The 20274-nt window shown below is 35.0% G+C and overlaps 1 protein-coding gene across 3 annotated transcripts in view; it reads right to left on the bottom strand.

Annotated features, from left to right (window-relative positions):
• Positions 1–18802, bottom strand: part of DMTF1 (cyclin D binding myb like transcription factor 1) — a 59501-nt gene extending 40699 nt beyond the window's left edge. For all 3 annotated transcript variants that reach the window (XM_051961790.1, XM_051961791.1, XM_051961792.1), the window contains exons 1-5: positions 18589–18802; positions 5834–5956; positions 2284–2400; positions 1318–1440; positions 74–168 (exon numbers count right to left, since the gene is read on the bottom strand). In XM_051961790.1, coding sequence (XP_051817750.1) covers positions 74–168; positions 1318–1440; positions 2284–2392 — 327 coding nt within the window. In that variant the 5' untranslated portion in view covers positions 2393–2400; positions 5834–5956; positions 18589–18802. The remainder of the gene's footprint in view (positions 1–73; positions 169–1317; positions 1441–2283; positions 2401–5833; positions 5957–18588) is intronic.
• Positions 18803–20274: the final 1472 nt, after the last annotated feature.

Below are 20274 nucleotides of genomic sequence, written 5' to 3'. Positions count from 1 at the left end.
TGAAAGATAGATCAATAGTATCAAAAGTAGCTGGCTAATCCCATTGTGAGCCAACTTTTAAGATTTACCATACCTGGATCTGTGTCACTGTTCCTTCAGTAATCTCATCTTCTGCTACCTCCGTGGTAGCGGTCATAGTCACCTCAAAGCTCTGATCATTTTCTGAAACTTCAGGAGATGTAAAGTTAAAATAATAACGGATCTCCAGAACATATCCCATCCACAATAATAATTTTATAGCTACTGTATAAACAACAATGAAAAGGTATTTCAACATTTATTTTCTATCTTTTTCTATCTACTCTTGGGTACTCAATTATGTGGTTAAGACTTATTACATATCAATAACACTAGGCTTATATGGCAACTTAAAAAAGCATATTTCATAATTCCAAGTGATTATAAATCTACATTGTAGTATGAAAATAAAGCTTTTTGAATTTCAATATATTTAGAATTACTGTTGTATTTTTTTCTATAGATGTGTTTCATGGCATTTTTTCAGATATGGAGATGGATTTGCTATGATTCATTCTCCTTATCTCACCTAGTCTCATTTGTAAGGAAGAACATACATGATCAGGATTAGAGTTCAGCCTATTACCAAGAAATTAAGCAAACTGGTCAACATGTAGTTTGAATCCGTAAACCTGGCCCTGATAACAGTGTACTCTGGTCAAATTATTTCACAAGAAGTTAACTATAGAATGCTGAATCATTCCCAATATTTTAAAAATTTCATAAAATTTCAAGTTAGATTTCTCATCCATGGCTTTTTGATTTCCTATATCTATTTGTGCTGTGAACCAAGTCAAATTCTTCAATCAACTCACAGCAAGTGATTAAAGGAAGGACACATCATGAAGAGGAAAGGATACTCACTCCAAAATCTCTTTGATTGCCTTTCTATACAGTTGCATGACAAAAACAAAAAAGCTAATTCTTTCTTCTTACTTATTACTAATAACTAAATAATTCTATATGCATGTTAAGTACTTACTTTCATGCTGAAAACTATACTTAAAAGAGTCTAATATTTTTTTCTGAGTCAGAGACATTTTGCCTTAAATGATCTTAAAATATGACCATGGTGAGAACTTTTAACTTTATTTAACATTAACTAAATCAAAATTACTATATAGCTGCCTTGTAACCAAAAACTCATATAAATTAGTTTAATAACCTTGTTAGAATAAGTAAAAATAAACCCAGCTTAGACTTTACATAGAAATGTTGGTTCTAGTATACACACAAATTCTTAAAGTTTATATTTTTATATTCATACAAATACAGTACCCTTAACATGAAGGTACTTACGTGGAACTGCAACAACTGATATGCAGGGTGTAGAATCCTCAATACTCTGGTCATCCTCAGAGGACAAACACAGTCTCTTATTTGGAGGTTCAATACTATCTTCTGAGTCTATTTCATCAGTCTCTAATAATGAAAAGGACCCAGTGCTCTATTAACATGCAAAAAAAAACTTAGGAAAAAAAATAAAATCCAGGATCAAAAATGTAAAGTAAGATTCAAGTCAAAGAAGATTAGAAAGCATTTTTTCTATCCACATGCCTAAACTCCCTAAATCAGGGTAAATGAAGATAGTAGCTAAAAGGCATCTTTTCGAAGCCACTGGTGTCATCTTGCCTTTGATTTATTGCTCTGCTGACCAATAGAAATATATTAGCAAAAGTGCTACTTTAAAAGATTCCAATTTGGAACATGCTGGCAAATGCTGGCCTTAGGTTTTAAAGACAACAGTGGAAATGTCTTTATCTAGTTAAAAAATCCGATCTTATTGTATATTATAAATTAACAGATTAAATGTTACTATCCTTCTAAAATTCCTTCAAAGGTTTAAAAAGGAAGTCTATCTATTTAAGTTGTAATTTAGAAATTGGGGAGAATCTCACTTTACCTCTTTAATTTACAATATAGGAAAGTCTCAGTGCAGTTTTAAGCTTTAAGAGTACACTGAGACTTTTGGGACATTCAATATACAACTGGCATTGTGGTGCATGACAACAAAAGGTGTTAATGTTTGTTTAGTCATCACGATTAAATGACCAACTTCTGAGAACAGTAAGTTAAAGTAGTAGGGTAAAAGTCACAAATATGCAAAGAAACAAAAATCAAGGTTAATCATGTGAAGACCTTTATTACTATTGTGTTAACTTTAAGTTTCTGCCTGGATAACTTAGTACACCAAGGTGACATGGACCTCACAAATTTAAGAGATTAATTATTTAGAGATACTAAATATCAGTGAATTCTCCATACCATTCTGAGGGCAATGAAGAATAAGGTTCCCTTCTGTATCCTGGGTCAAAGTCACAGAGTTCACAGTTTCTACTGTCACTGTGTCAGACTCCTCTTCAACTGTGCTCATACTCAAATCTGCACAAGAATAGGCACCAGATTAATAAAACTTTTTAGGGTAAGCTCTAGATAAAAACATGACAAAACAAAAATGTGTCTTATGGTTAAGATATTTTGTTAACTGTTTATGTCTTTTCAGAAAAAAAAGTTTACATCTGATTGTATATGGTAAGCATTTATTCTCTTAAGTACTGAAAGATGGACTACTATCAGCACCAGGGCTAAAAGTAGAAGGTTTTCCTTTAAAATAAAAGTTCCTTGTATTTTACTCCGTGGTCATCTGTTATTTCATATATCAATTTTGGCAGCATTTTTGCAGACTCTAGAAGACAGAAGAGATCTTAAAATACGTCTAGATGTCTAGTCTAACTTGTATGTGAATAGGAATCTTTTCTATAATAATTCTTAACAACTGGTTTCTAGCCTCTTAAAGACTCCAAGTAAGGGGAGCCCACTACCTCCTAGCAATTCATTTCACTTTTGTAAAGCTCTAAATATTAGAAAAATTTCCCCCTCCAATGATCTAAAAATTTGTTTCTCTTTAACTTTCACCCATTATTTTAACTTTTGCTAAACAAAACAATTCTAATCTCCTCAGTCAAATATTCCAAGACAGTTATAATGTTTTCCTTAAGTCTTCTCTTCTTTAAGCTAAATATTTTAGATTCTTCAAATAATGCTTGAACACTAAGTCCAGGGTCTTCTTAACAACTTGACCCTCCTTTTCTTGACATAGTCCAGTTTGTCAATATTTTTGTGAAACTCTGAAACGAAAACTTCAAAATGAACTGGACTAGGAGAGAATACAGCAGAATTGTAGAACACTATACTTCTATTAATTTATGCTAAGGTTGCATCAGAGAGGCAAAAGTAGCAGCATAGCATAATTGAGAGCTGGTCTAGGTAAAAAAGACCTGAATTTGAGAGTTGCCTCTAACCACACTGGCTATGTGAACATGGTCAAATTACTTTTCTTCTTGGTATTCTAGGTCAGTGGCTGTCAAACTTAGATAGAGAGGTCACTAATCCATAATAAGGATCCCTGTAGGTGGCAAATTGACTTAGCTTTAAAATGTACTATTACCCGTTTTTTCTTACTGTATTTTTATTTATTGTTAAATATTTCTGGATTACATTTTATTTTGCTTAGGGACAGATTTGAAAGCATTGAGGAACTGCCAGGGCTGTTATCCCTGTGTCTGATGCCTCTGTTCTAGGCAACTCTCTAAGATGTTAAATTCCAGAATAGTTGCCAATCTGTATAGGTATAAGGAACTTCCTTACTAGGACTCCCCAACTCAGAAGAAATTACAGGTCGAGGCAAAAGAAAAAGAAGAAAATTTTTTTAGTTACCATGTCATATTGTTTTATAATGAGTTTATTATCTACTAAAAATAAACAAAAAAACCCTTTATTTTTACTTTAATTCCTAAAGAAGCTTACTTAATAATGTGGTAACATTTAGCCTGAGGTGGAAGGCAGAGGTAGAACTGGAATTTGTCTTAGACAGCCTATTGAATAACCCTATCATGTAAACACTTAAATTTAAAATTTAAAAATAAAATAATGCTTTTCCAAATTACATATGAATAATCTATTCTAATCTCTGGATATTATTATTAAAAGCTGAGAATTATTATTAATTATGTTATGAAATAATCATTCATATTTCAATGGATCTATCAAGGTATTCCATTGGTAAAATGGGAAAAATGTTTATTAATTACTCCTATGACAAGAGATCATATTTGTGATCAACTTCAAGGTTCTTCAACAAATTAAATGTAAATATTATAAAGTCAGAATTAATCAAAACTAGCTAAAACATTTAATTAATTTGATGACACCTCATTTCCCCACAACTCTCCAAAAAGAGACAAGTTATCAGAAGCTAAGCTGACACTGGAAATGAATTTAAATATTACTTTTTAGGTCACCTGTTGGAGTCAAATCAGTATAAATTTGGGACCAATAACCACTGGAAAGAATTGAAGAGTTTTTAACAGAAGAGTTATTTAAAGTTTTGAGTAGATTTTGAGTGGGGAGCAGAAGAAAAGATAGCTATATAAAAAACTAAGTTCACTTAGTATTTAAACTAAAGATACTTTCTTATTTCAAGGACCTGTGATTTCATTATAAAAGATATTTCCTCCATGACACAGACAATATTTCCCTAGATCTCATCAGCCAGTCTTTTTCTGGTGGCTGAAATATTTCACCACCTGGTGACTAACACTTTGATGAACAGGCCTTTCCAAACTTAGCTAGGTTAGTCCTTAGACTACAGTCTGCTGCCAGTCTCATATATGAAGATTTTCCTTTTTTAGAAGGTCTTACTTAAACTTAGAATTCATTAGCAAAAACATCTGAGAATCCACAGCCACTTCTATACAATCAAGTATCACTTGGATTTCAGATCAGTTGGATTTCAGAAGACAAAAAAAAAATAGAAGAAATAGTTTTAAAATCTCTTTCATAGTCATTTTATACCTCTCTAGAGGGAAGTAGTAAGAACGAAAAGAAAAAAAAGAAAAAGGGAGAGGCAGTGGATATAGTAGAAAGGAAACCTGAATGTAGAGTCAGCAGACCTGGATTCATATCCCAGTTCTGCCACTTAGGAGACAAATGATCTTTGATATGTCATTACATCTATCTCCATCCTCAGCATATTCATTTCTCAAAGATGAAAATGCTAAGACTAAATAATGATGGTACCTTCCAATTCTACTACTACCGTTTTTTGAGGAAGAAATAAAGTGTCTGAAAAAGAAAAACAAAGAAAAATAAACCATTTTAAAGAGTTAATATATTATTTTATGGAATTTGAACTTTTTTTTTTTGCTGTTATCTGGTTAATCTGTCTTTATAGTTCTTTATCCCTAATACACTGAGAGTGCTACAAAAGGGTGTAAACCTATAAATTACTATGAGTTATTTATAATCATGAGATTATTTTTTTAATCAAAGGTTCATCCTTTTCTCTAACTTCTATTTTAAGATTTTATATGAAGTTAGTGTGCTGAATGATGCCATTGATCCTATGAAATCTTGAATCAATAATGCAAGATTAAATTATGTTTATCATGTTATACTTACTAAAGTCATTAAATGCTATGTATTTAAAAGGACTAAAGAAGAAGGGTTGAAAGAAAAAAGGCATTAAGTTTAATCTTCAAATATTGAGACAACTGGAGTAATTATAACACACACTCTAATGATTTAGTTAATATTTTGCTGTAAAATTACAATTACACAAAGAGTTCCTTACTTAGCATGGGCACTGTACACATTTGGTGCCTAATATACATCTGTGGAAAAGTGAATGTGTGGTCTATAATAATCTACAAATCCCATATTAACAACAGATGACATGCATGGTTGTAGTGTGACTAAAACCACAAAAGAAATAGGAGTAGGGGAAGTTCTTGTCACATCCTTATACCAAACTTACCTAGTCAAAAGGTGAAGCAGTTATTGCCCTTGCCAAGGATTCAAGGTGCTTTTCTTCTGCCAGTAGCATTACCTTCATGTTAACCAGATTGAGTTTCCTCCATATTTCTATTTTTGGACCATTCTAGGAGTGACAAGATCACACAATCAGGCTCAATCATGTTCAAGTTTAATAATTTATCAGGTTCAATGAGAAAAAAAAACATAAATCTGAATATTAGTTGGCTGATAACAGTCCAACATTAACTATTTCATTTCCTTTGGGTACCTCTTCAATATATTAATCATATAAGAAAGCTAAAGGTATCTAATATAAAATGGAATTTATTCAAATGCTATTAAAATTAATCTCTAAAAGAGAAAGAAGTTAGGAATGATTCTATAGATGTTAGAGTAAGAGCTTTCCTGTCTCAATTTGTCTATCTTTGGGAAAGTAAGCATTCCATAGTAAAGGTATTCTTTGAAGGAAAAACAAAAAAAAAAAATCGTTAAACAGCCTTTGAACTTCAAATCTCACTGAATAAAATCAGAAGGCAACATGTATTTGAAATTTTCCTTAATTTTTTCTTGTCATTCCACTAACCTAGTCTCACCTTAATAAATCTGTTTATTTTCAATCATAATATTCAATCAACATTATTTATTAAGTGTCTCCTATGTGTCAGTCACAGTGCTTACCTACATAAAAGACAATTCTTGTCCTCAAGCTCACAACTGAATGAAGACAACAAATTGTACAAACATATACATATTCCAATGCCTGTCTATGTTATTTGTGATTTTAATTCTTCTCAAATCACGGTGTTTCACAAGATGGGTAGGGATTAGACCTGTGTTTTCATCAGTATATGGAACTCCTGCATGATAAAATGCCTACTAACTCTTAGCAACACAGGCAAGCACTTTCTCTGCAGTTTGGATTTTTAGACATTTCTATTCAGCCATAACATCATGCGCACACGCACACACACACACACACACACACACACACACACACACACCCCATTTTAAAACTTTGTTGTAAGATGACAAAATAAAAGTTGAACTTAAGCTTTATGAAGACAAGAGATACTACCTATGACTTTTTTTATAGCATAGTATCCTTTTATGTAGTAAATGTTTAAAATGAATAATCCTAAATATTAGTACAGAATAAAAATTATAACATCTAATAATTTCTTTTAAAAATACAATGGGAGAAAAGCACAAATGTGACATGTTGAGCTGTCCAACTGAGAGATATGATTTTATATGGTAAAGTATATTTAGAAATACAGGTAGAAAATGTTAGACAATATACAACAGTACATACATTGGCAAGCCCAAAGAATCTCAGGAAGGAAAGAGCATGAACTAGAATTATGAAAGGCTCTATAGAGGTTCCTGGGTAGAATCCTGAAGAAAGTGAGAGATAGGAGTAAGAAAGGGTGACTTTCTAGTGAGAAGGTGTTGCCTATGGTGAAAGTACAGACTGAAGCTGAAATGATAAAAGTTTAGCAAACAGCTAGTTGACCAGGTTGGCTCAAACAAATTATAGTCAGCTTTAAGTTCCAGGTTGAGAAGTTAATATTTGTTCCTAAAAGCAATTGAATACTGATCTTTTTTATTGGAGAGGGGGGCGAGGAAGGGAAGGGACACATACAAGAATCAAACTAGTGCCTTAGGAAGGCTACTGTGGCAGCTGTATAAAAAATAGGGAGGGAAATGGGGGGGGGGGGTCGTCTGCACTAACAGCAGTTTCCCTATTAGGAGAGAAGTTCAATCTCTATAACAATGTCTTTTTCAGGGTTGATTGCTCATTTTTAAAAAATTCATAAAACACTTATCAATTACTTATTTTAGATTACTGCCCTACAGCAGTTCTTTCATGCTTCTTCATCTATTAGAGGTCTTCTTGTTCAAATCCGTTAAGCTGACTAGATTTTTGATAAGTTTTTATTAAAAACATTCTGTCCCTTTGTTCTTATAAGGCAGGTAGAACCTTAAGTCAATAAGGCCCATCCCCTTCAGATAGCAAAATCACAATGTTCAGAGAAATATAAAACAGTAAAGTTAAAAGTTTGAGCTGGAGGAAAAGTTAGATAATCACTACAAAATTAAGTCACATTAACAAGACTGCAATAGAATCACTAATCTATCATGGAGTTGGAAGGATAAGGGAAAAACCTTTGAACAAGGATTTATATAACACCTACTATATACCAATTACTACAAGTGCTATACAAATAAGATCTGTTTTTATCTTCACAAGAACACTGCAAAGTATAGCTGAAGAAACGGAGGCAAACAAGTTTTAAGTGACTTTCAAGTCACTCACCTAAGTGCTGGAGGTTAAATTTGAAGTCTTCCTAGATTTCAGGCTAAATACTGACAAAAGGCAGTGGAACATTTGTGGGAAGAGTAATACTGGGGACACGACTTGAGATTTCATTAGAATAGGGAACTCAGCTCAGGATGAAGACTTCTACAAAACCATTATCTTCTCTGTAACTTGGGTGACAGAAAGTTGCTTGAGTGCAGAGATATCAAACTCCAGTTCAGATAACGGAAAATATATAACGGATAAAATATATATAACGGAAAAGTTAAACAAATCTACCATCAGGATAATGCTAATATGTCTTTTCTAAGTCAATACGTGGCCCTGAAGGTATTCTTTTTTGTGTCTGCCACCACTGGCAAAAGAAGTTAATTTGCTCCAGATCAAGGAGCCAGGAACTATCAAAGTGGGACTTAAATCCTAGCTCCTTCTGGCTATTGGCCAGGCTGTTTATACCTACTTTAATTCAGATTCTGACACTCCTCAGCTATATGACCTAAACAACCTCTACCTCACTTTAACCCATAAAACTGGGATATCAAAAGTACCTATGTCACAGGACTGTAGTGGCTCTAATAAGAGAATACAGAAAGAGCCTTGCAAGCTTTAAATCAGTTAGCTATCTATTTAGGGGAAAAATAAAAATTTGGCTTACCAAATTTACCCAGGTTTAGGAAATCTAAAGGGCTAATCTGTGGATCCAGAAGAAAAATGTTAATAAGAACTCAGGCATTTTAGCAGTTTATCTAGCAAAGGGACAAGGCAGCTAGATGGTACAGGAGAAAAAGAACCAGGATTAGAATCAGGAATTTAAGTTCAAATCCTGCTTCAGACACTAGCTGAATGACCCTGAGCAAGTCACTTAATCCTGTTTGCCTCAGTTTCCTCATCTGTAAAATAAGCTGTTAAAGAAAATGGCAAATTATCCTAGTATCTTTGCTAAAAAAAACAACAAAAAGCCCAAATGTGGTTCTGAAGAATTAGAAGTGACTGAACAAGTAGCAGAATTAGGGGAGGGAAATCATCACAATCAACATTTTATTACTATGTGTGATAATTTTGTATAACTTGGATAAACAAAAAGCAATGCAAATTTAACTAATTTTTGATATTAAATTAAGTCAATTATAAACATTTGAAAGTATTAGTAAGATCTGAGGATGTTTGGGGGGGGACACGACTGAACACTTAATGATTAAACAGTGTTTCAAACAGTAGGAGTGAAACAATTCATACTAGGTTAATCACTAAAATGTAAACATAAAATCAAGTATTTTTGCTGAATTTTTTTTCATGTGACTTCATGTTTCTAGCCCTAAGATTACTCCTCTGTAAAATAAAGGGGTTGAATTTCTAGGTCTAATATATGTAAGATTTTGGCACAATGGTGTTCCCTATTTTGGGTGATTCAACTCAAAAGCAATTAAAATAATGTATTTATGCCTATTTGATATATTTTGCTTCAGATTTAACACATCATTTTATTATAAATACATTTACATCATTCAAGTATATAACAACTGGGACTTCTGGGAAGTAAGATATCCTAATACTCAATATTTTATAATGGTAAATGTTTATTATGAGTTTTAAAAAAAAATAAGCACAGAGGAATGGAGTGACAGTCAAATATAGCATGCATGGAAAACATTTAAAAACATTTCATTATAATTTTGACACTTTAATAGCTAATAATGAAGTATATAAAAGTGAACATAAAGCAATCTTTTTTTTGATGGGGAGGAGTCTAAATTAGAATCAAGAAAAATAGCTTTAGTCACATTTTGTTTTTATTAATTTGAAAACTGAGTTATGTTTCTAAAGTTCAATTTACCATAGACCACTTATATAATTTAAAAGTTGTTGAATCTGTACTCATGTAATGAACTTCAAGTGTATATGACAATGCTGAATTGCAAGACTTTTGCCCCAGAATAAAATTACTCTTCCAACTGGCTTACTTTATATGTCAAAGACAATGGTGTTGTTGTACAAGACCCATAATCTAACTACGGGGAGTTAGCATACACAAATAATCAAATGTTGCCATGCATTGTCATTCAGGTGCAAGAATGAATGGTAGACTCCATTGTTAGTCAAGTATTTATAATCTATTTCTAGATACTGTCTTCAGTGTGGGTGATAAAAGGACCAAAATGAAAATTCCTGCCCCTAAGGTACTTAATTCTCCTGGGGAGAGCCAACACACTGGTAATAGAGTATATAGTAGAGTGTGTGAGTGGTATATAGTACATAGTAATTTTATTTTGGGGGAAGAGCATAGAAGCTAGGGAGAATGAATCAAAAAAGACAGACTTCTAGGAAGAGGAACCAGATTGAGTTGTGAAGTAAATGAGATTTTAAGGGTAGAGATGGAATTACACTGAAGGTACAGGGAACAGCTAGAAAATCATGTGTGTAAAGTACAGAAAGGGGAATAGACTAGAGAAGTTGTTGGGAGAAATACAAACAGTAGTGAATGAAGGGGAATAATACATAATTAGACCCGAGGTAATGGAGCTATTGAAGTTTATTGAACAAGAGTAAAAACTTTAACCCTGTACCTTAGGAAAGTTATTTTTAGCAGTCGTGTGCAAGTGAAGAGAAACTTGAGCTGAAGGAGATTAAGAGGTCATTCTAGTCGTTCAGGAAAGAGGGGAAAAATAAAACAATTTCTGAGACTGAGATTTCAAAAGTGGATTGCATCTGGAAAGGTCTCTTTGGGCTTTCAAGGATTTAGAGACCATGAAGGGAAAGGAAAAATTATTCCAGGCAGAACATAAAAGCTTAGAAACTGGAATGCATTCAACATTTATTGAATTATCAACTAGATATAAAGTTGAGCAAAAGTTGTTAGGCTCTAAAGGTGATTACCACAATTACTGACTGCCAGCTGAAGGTTTTGGAATAGATCAAGAAAGCAACCTTTAAATTTAGCCCCCTAGTTGATCAAGAATCTCTTCAACAATTAGTAACAATCTGGTCTCTATTTGGAGACTTACAGTGAGGAATAAACTCACTACTTCAGAGGCAACTAATTTCACTTTTGAATAGTTTTAATGACTTAAGGAAAAACTTAAAAGTCTAAATCTGTCTCCACAACTTCCACCCACTGCCTTAGTTCTATGCTATCAGATGAAGTGAAACAAATCTGGCTCTTTCATATGAAAACTTTTCTATTGTTCTGAAAAGTGATATTGTGAAGTCTTCTCTTTCCTGAAATAAACATTCAGTTATTTTATTAGATCTTCCCAAAGTGTACAGTGATCTCATGATCCAGTTCACACTCTTCTGAAAGCACTCCAGCTAGTTGCTTATCTACTAGATATAAAATGTAGAACTTAGAACTGCATATAGTTCAGATTGGTGGTGGTAGGAGCAAGACTGAAATAGCACGTTCATATGAAACATTTTTGTGTTACTTGATCTTGCCATTTCCTTTATCTTTCCATATATAATGAATCTTATAGTACTATAGGCTCATTGTTAATGTAGTCATTGATCAATGACAACTCTAGGCAAATGAACTTCCAGTTTTTACTATTACAATTATTTCACATAAAAAAGTTGCTAGTTATGTTGAAATGTCAGTACTGTTGACTCGATATAATAATCTGCTACGTAAAGCACTTGAATAAGACCCAATAAAACGGGCTTTCTAACATGTAAGAAAAGAAAGTTGGTCTGCCTTGTTATCCAAATATCTGACAAACCTAAAATCCCTTAGAACCGTAAGGGATTGTAGAGAGGCACTTTAAGAGTTCCAATCCCCTGATGTACAGATGAGGAAACTGAAGGTGCTGATATCTCAACCAAAGTTCTCTACCAAACCTTTGTAAAAACTCCTATTTCACAATATTAATTTTAGACAACATTAATTAGCATAGTACACACATTCACAATCTAATCTTTTTTCTTTAAGTGCTTTGTGTAATGTAATACTATGCTGCTCAGGTGCTTACAAACAGGAGACATATGATACCATTTATTATTTAAAAGTTAGGCTAGCCTCCAATCTAACCAAGATTTTGCTTGAATCATTACACTGTTTTTGTAAGACTTGGCAACTGTAAGGTTACTACTATACTTTCAGGATTTAAAGAGATCTCAAGTTCTAGGTTATCATCCAAACTGCTAATTTTACATAGGATGCAAAGCATTTTTAGTGCAACTTTACCCTAAATTGTAGCAATCAACTTGCATCTCTATAGTTTGTGTACATCTTCATTTTACTGCACTTCAGTTAGACCCGAGATCCAGTTCTGCCATATGTATGATCTTGGGCAAATCATTTGAGTCCATTTCATCTGTAAAATGAGAAGACTGTATTGAATAGCCTCTACAATGTTGGCTCTAAATTTATATTCCTATTCCTTGAGTTCAAATTTTGCCTGTGAAATATATACTCTTCTGTGTAGTCTTTAGCAATTTGGAACCAAATTTTCTCTATTTTTCCTACTGGAAATTCTCTATACGCTATGCAAACATAAGCAAAGACTAAAAAGAAAAACCTTTATAAAATTTCAGAGCAGCACCCAGGAAGTTTCTCCAATTTCAGTTGCCTTGTCTTCTTTGTACACAAAAATCAGTAGCCTGGACAGATGTGCTCAATTCTTGTCCTGGAACCACTCCAGAGCTCAAGTAACCCTGCAGCAGACTGTCAAACTCTGATATATCATCCTCTTCATGAATGTTTTCCTTTCCCAACTCTGACCAAATAATTTTGATCATATTATTTTATAAGGCAAAATATTCAATAAAAGATCGACTTTATAAGGAATCAAATAATTAAATGTCAGAAATGCTAAACAAATTTTGTTCCAAAAAGAAACCTTACACAAAGGTTCCAAAAAAATTCCTAAAAAGGCTGCCATTATCTGTAAGTAAAACAAGACACATTAAAATCAAAATTCTCTGCCAGATCTTTTGGAAATGTCTTAGTAATTAATTGTTCCTAAAGAGAAAACATTAACATACTTTCCTATAATAGTTTGATCAACTGGAAGAGGCAAATTTCAAATTCCGCCAAATTGGCAATACAATTGGTCAATAAATTTATTTTTAATAATCTTTTCTCCACTATTTTTGAATTAAATCCAATGCCATCCTGATTCAAGTACCTCTAAAGATACATAATGTTATATTTTATTTAAAATGTCATTCATTCAAACATTTATCAAGTACCTATTTTCAAGCTACTATTCAAGGCACCTTAAATATACCATCAATGACCACTATAATCTAAGGATTGCTGGAAAACTGCACTTCTTTTATAAATGTATTTCTTAGGTAAAGAAACTGTTTTATCATCCTCTTAGCAGATACAAAGACTTGGATGTGAATAGAATGAAAACCATTAAAATTTCTATCACTTAATGTACACAAAGATGAGATAAAGTTGTGCGTTTCATAAAGAGGTAATATATCTAAACACAATGACAGAACAGGAATGTTATGCTAGGATGTTAAACAATGAATTTAATAATGAAATAACTTTGGTCAGATTTTGATGTTTCATTCAGTTATGGTATGTCACCTTTCTAAGGGTGAAAAAAAAATAAAAGCCAACAAAAATAGTAAACAGATTTTCCCTTTATTAGCTATTTAAAAATTAATCTACTTTACAAAAAACCCCTAAATGGAACCAAAACAAAAACCCAAATCCCAACTTTTCACTTCTCACTCCTCTAATCCAAAGTAATTGGGGATTCTCCATTAAAAGAACTACTGAATATGTCTGTGGTGTTTGGTTTAAGTGTGCTAGTATTTAAATAAAATTTTCTGTCAAATTCTTCTTTCTTTAAAGAAGAAATCCAATGCATTAGGAGGAAATATCTAGGTCCTAGTGCCAGAAATAACAGTAGTCAAACCTAGGCAAACCACTTAATTTCACTAAAATTCAGTTTCTTAACCGAAAAGGAGGTAAGTCTTTGCACCTGCTTAACTTGCAACTGCCCAAAAGATAATTTTGAGATCAAAAGAAATTACCTTCTCAAAAGTGCTCTGGAAAACAAATTGCTAAGCAAATGTAAGGTAGTAGAATCAATTCTCTCCCTAAGTCACTATTAGCTGACAATTATAAACAACTTTTAAGGTTTACAAAAACTTTACATACATTAAATGATCCTCACAATAATGCTCTGAGGTTAGACTTCAGATATTGAGTATTTTTAATGGTGTGTGATTCTCCATGACCCTATTTGGGGTTTTCTTAGCAAAAATACTGGAATAGTTTGCTATTTCCTTCTCCAGATCTTTTAAAGAAGAGTAATTAAGGCCAATAGAGTTCAGTCACTTACCCAGGTCACACAGCTATTAAGTATCAAAGGCTGAATTTGGAACTCTGATCCTGACTCCAGAACCAGCACTCTATTTTGCAACCTAGCTGCCCTTTTCAGATACAATCCTTATTTTACAGATGAGAGAACTGATTTAATAATGGTCAATATGGCTATTAAGTCCAAAGGTGAGAAGAAATCCATGTATTTCTGTGCCCAATTCTTCACTCCATCAACCATGCCTACTTATTTTCTTTAAGAATTATATTTTAAAATTAAAACTCCCATTCTAAGGCAACCTAGGTTAAATACCCTAATATCTTTGCTTAGAAAACTCAAATGTGATCCACAGAATGGGACAGAATGGAAAAATAATTCAACAAAAAGCACCCAAAAAAATCCTGTTTAATCACATGGTTATTAGGATACCCTTCCTAAAGGTAGGACTTTAATCTCTTTTTCAAATATATAGTACTAAACACAACTTCAATGGTTATTGAATAGAGTAATTTTTTCATAAATGTCTATATTAGGAATCTAGACCATTGTAACTATGTAAGTAGTTAAATACATAACTACAATTCTCAGAATTTGAAGACTAGTAAAACATTTGTTTTTATAAATTTCTGGCTCATTGTAGTCAAAACAAAGAAACACCAATAAAGACCGACCATATTATATATCAATGCTTATCCTTACCTGTAATGTTTTTGGAAGACTGTCAAAGATTTCAACTTTGGAACATAGAATTTTTAAAAAAATTCTTTACCTGAGTTTCTCAATGAAATCTTATTAAAATTTTAATATTTAAAGGGCAGGAAGCAAGTTTACAAGTTTTAGAAACTCACAATGGAGTACTTTTGTGGCCTATCATATTTAAATAGTCTTACAATTTTAATGACCGCTGCAATTTTGAATCATCAAAATCTGAAAACCACTTGAACATTTTGGAATATGATTTTGATTTACCACTTTTTACCAAAAAGCAGTACTCAACAGTTATTTTAAGAATGAGATTGCTTGTACTGTCTGAAAATTATCCCTTTATGTGAAAATTCTGAATTAGTATAAATATTAATTTCTAATTTTAAACATTTTTGACTTAAAAAAATGCAACACTTCATCAGTTTCTGAGCTTAAAGTTGAGAAGCTATCTGAAAAACTCAGAAATCTTTAATTGCTATAATTCAATTGGAGAAGAGAAAGGAGAGAAGAGAGATAAGAAAAAAAAAATATATATATATACATATATATATATACATATACATATATGTACATATACATATACAAATATATATATATATATATATATATATATATATTTTAAATTTGAGATCTAACTCCTGTCCTGGGCAATGGTATCAGGAAGGAATTGGCTGGAATCCTATTATATTTGACAGTATGCCCACACTAAAGGCAAGTCAACTCATATTTCTGGGCTTTGGTTTCCTCGTTTGTAAAAATTAGTTAACAACTGCAATACTCCCATGAAGGAGATGTGAAGTTCAAATACAATCTATAGAATACATTTTAACTGCATAATGTCATGCCTTTTGAGGGGTAGGAGAGAAAATGAAGGAACTTTTCACAGAGTTAAGTGTCAGATGATCAGGACTTTTAAAAGAGAAATTTAACAAGGACAAGATAGAAGGACTATATAGCAGTCAGATTGAAAGGCAGTGCAGAGGCATCTTGGAGCAGATGGAAAAGAATGAGCAGAGCACTCCACTTTTAGCTGGGGCACCAGGCAGAATTTATGGAAAGTAACATGAAATAAATAGCAAAGTTGTACCACATTACAGAGGTCTCTGAAAGCCAGGAAAAGAAATGAAGGAGTTTGAACTTTAATTGGAAGGCAATATGCAGCCAGTGAAACTCTTTGAATAGTAAAATGATTTGAAGTTAACAAAACACTGAATTTAATGTTTGCCAAACTAGCCCAGGGCAAATAGATAGTGCATAACCCCAGGCCTGAAGTCAGCAAGCAAGAGTTCAAATCCACACTTAATGTGTGATCCTGGGCAAATCACAACTTTGCTTCAGTTTCCTCATCTATAATATGAGCTGGAGAAAGAAGTGCAAACTATTTATCTTTGCCAAAAACCAACCAAACAAAAAAGTCCCTTAAAATGGGATCATGGAAAGTCAGATTCAACTTTTAATAATTAAAAATCAAAAAACTAGCTCAACTGAAAAGACACATCTCCTTTCAACATACTGTGTTAGTATTTCTAAAGATAGCAAAAGCTAAAATATAGGCACCATGGATAGTGACTGATTTATTCTAAGCCAAATATAGTATGTTGACTATGTTTAAATTTCCAAAACATAAACACCATCGTTAAAAGAAAAATAACTCAACAAATCTTGGATGGTAATTACCATAAACTTGGTCAACATATCTACATTAAGAGTAGATTAGAATTTAAAGTAAAATTAATTTCTCTTATCTGACTGTCACATTCAATGATATCAAAAAGGTGTTCTATTAATAGTTAAGGATCCAAACACAGCAATACCTTTTGTTTCATGTACAGACGTTTTGGAAAACTGCCTCATTATAGAATTAGAGTTGGAAGGACCTTACAAGTCATTTGATCTAACTCTTCCAATTTACAGAGGAGGCAACACTCAGACCCCAGAAGTTAGAAGCCATTCCTGGGACGATTCTGGGTCTACTAAAAAGCAGCGAAAGATCCAAATCCAAACCAGGTTTTCCAACTGCAGATCCATTCAGTTCTCCTTCCACTTTACCACGGCCTGCCACTCCCAGCAAGGGGCAACCTTAACACAGATTTTTATTTGTCCCAAATGAAAAACGACATAGAAATCCCAGGCTATAATTAAAATGCTATTTCATCAAATTATTTTATTTCAACGGACTGCAAACAACTCTTTGTTGAAATAATGTACTGATTTTTAATGAACTATATATATATATATATATATATATATATATATACACATATACACAACAAGTAGTACCAACAAGTGTCATCTTCTATTCTCAGAAACGGAAGTTAAAAAAAAAAAAAAGTGAGAAAGGAGAATAGTTCATTCATTTTTCTCAACACAATAGGAGTCTGGACTACATTCTCCGAAACCTCTACTCTAAGCAACAAAGTGGGGGGTGGGGGTGGGTAGAGGAGAACAGCAAATGCCTGATCAGATCGAGGAAGGTCGTTTCTACCCCCATTTCTCATTGAACGGAATCAAACGTCCCGATTCTCTCGAGTTAACTTAAAAGACAGCAGCGGCTCTAAGTTCAGAGAACTACAGGAGATCCGAAAAAGGATGATTAGACTTAAGGTTGAGGGAAGACCCCCTACCCCAGCCAAGTATAAATTAACGTGGCCCTGGCCTCTTCCCGGTTCGGGGCGGCCCTCCCGGTGTTACCCGGCTCAGTAGCCAAGGTCCCGGGCGGACAGCTCCTTGTCCTGAGGACAGCGGCATGATCAACTCAGTCGGAGAGTGTATGTGTGTATATATATGTGTGTGAGTGTGTTGGGGGAGTGGGGGGGGGAGACACACCAGTTAAACGGACACTGGAGGCCTCCCTCCGATGGGAAAAGCAGTGGGGGAGGAAATAAGACATGGAGGTGATGGTAAAGAAGGGTAAACATCAGCATCCTCGCCCCCAACTCTCTCCCTTTTACAAAACGCACCGCTAAAGCGAATCTAGAGAATTCGATTTCCCAGACCCCCAGACCCTCCACTGCGCACCCCCTCCCCCCAGGGGTCCCGGCGCCATTTGGACTCCATCGAAGCGAGCCGCCGCCATTTTCCGCCTCCGTCAGTAACGCAACGGCTTCTCCGCCTCTGCGGCCGCCCGCTTCCCATCCCCGCAGCCCCAGCCCGGGAGGGAGGAACTGGCCCTGGCCGGCGGGGAGAGGGGAGGGGTGTGGAGGGGAGGGGAGGAGCAGGGTGGGTGGAGGAGAGCGTCCTCCAGCCTGCCCGGCTCGGGGCTCCCCCCGCCCTCCGCACCCCCCTTCTCACCCCCTCCCCCAGGCCGCAGGTCCAAGGGCCTCGGAGGGCTGAGGGCAGGGGAAAGGGGCAGGGGCAGGCGGCCAGGGGGCCGGGCGGACTGAGCTGCGCTGCGCGGGGCGGAGCAGAGAGGCCCCGGCGGCGGTTGGGACCTGAAGGTTCCATCGCACTTACTTCCTGTTTTGGGTCCGGGCACTTTGGAAGAACCAGGATGGAGGCTCCGAAAAATACCAGGATGGAGGAAGCGGCTGTGGGCTAGAGCTGCCGCGGCCGGAGAGAGAGAGCGCGACAACCCGCCGGAAACCGGGCCACAGCTCCGCCCCGCCCCCAGACGCTCTCCCCTCCTTCCCCTCCCGCCTTTCTCCCCTGTTGCAGCAGTCACTTTTCCCTTCCCCCCTTGGCTGTCGTCATTTCCGCCTGGCCAGAACCCGAAGGAAGGGACCTCAACTTTTCGGATCCCGTGGGTCCGAGGGGTTTAAGGGTAGAGCGTGTTGGTCTCTTCCCATCCTTAGAATCCGGGAGGCCCCATTGGGAAAAGCTTCTTTTAGGCCAATGTCTGGTGCTCCCATGGGCAAATTGTTTAGGCTGAGATGGCTGCGGTGTTTCGGAGCTCCGGGGGCAGTGGGCGATGTGTGCAGGGATGTGATAGAGCATCCTCGGAGTGGGGCAGGAAGGGAAAGGAGAGTCTGGGGCTCTTAGGATCGGGAGGTGGAGGGACCTGAGAGATGATCCAGGGCAGGTATCTGTGTCTGAGGAAAAATTCTGTTTCTTTTCCCACCTCTCCAGAGTAAGTTTTTAAATGCATAAAACTCACAGGGTAGCAAAGGAAACTACTTATGTGGAAGTAAAAAAGTGTAATTTTATTGTCCCCATTTGAGTTCCCGGGCCCCTTGACATCTATTCAAGAAAGAACCAGGTTAATGACACCTTTCCTCCCTCTTTCCCCAACTCTAGGATTACACAAAGAATAGATCTGAGAATCTAGTCCACTTTTACTGAACTGGATCTGCTAGTCTCTGGGAGGTTTATCCTTGTCCGACCCCGATAAATACCATGATCAGAAGTCTGATACAAATTTCTAAAAGCAAGCAAACAAAAAACTAGGAAGGTATAAGGGGATGGGCAACTAGGCATTACTGTGGGAAAATAATGATCAACTATGAAATACGTTTGAGGATTTATTAGGACTTTTGGTTGCTAAATCTCATGTCTATTCTGTGTAGTAAGAGGTAGAAGTAACCATTGAATGTAACCCAATTTTCATTGAAAAACTATTGAGATAAAAATACAGGTTTTGACTTAGATGATTTTGAGTTCCATTTCTCCCATTTACTATATGGCCATTGACAAAATCACTTTTCTGTCTACACAGTCTTATCACATTGAGTCGTAATAAGTAGTTTATGAATCTTTGTAAACAATATAAATGAGTGATCATTCAAACATACTATAGTTATATTAAATATGCTTTTAATGGAATATTTTGGAAATGACAGTATAAAGTGTAATGGAACTTAATTTGTTAATTACATTTTCGGTCATCGAATTAGAATATCATGAGATGTAAAGAAGCAGCTGATTTCCACTGGAATAATACCTTCAGCCCGATATAATGAAAGCCAAATTTACTCCATCCAAAAGATAGCAGTCTTAATATACTAACACATTAAACAAAAGTTTAAAAAACTTAAACTTTTAGAAATTATATTTTATGGAACTCAATTTTTCCATCACATTGATTAATCCTCCACAGGTTCTTACTCTGATTTCTTAAAGTGCTCTGTCTTATCAAAGGTTATCCTAATGGAACTTAAATTCTTACAGCTACTGTCATGTTGAAAAGGCTTCTAGAATGATATC

The sequence above is a fragment of the Antechinus flavipes genome, chromosome 5 (assembly GCF_016432865.1).
Source record: "Antechinus flavipes isolate AdamAnt ecotype Samford, QLD, Australia chromosome 5, AdamAnt_v2, whole genome shotgun sequence".
NCBI classification, from domain to species: Eukaryota; Metazoa; Chordata; class Mammalia; order Dasyuromorphia; family Dasyuridae; genus Antechinus; species Antechinus flavipes.
The sequence above is the reverse complement of the archived record's forward strand: the minus strand, read 5'-3'. Positions and strand labels throughout refer to the sequence as shown.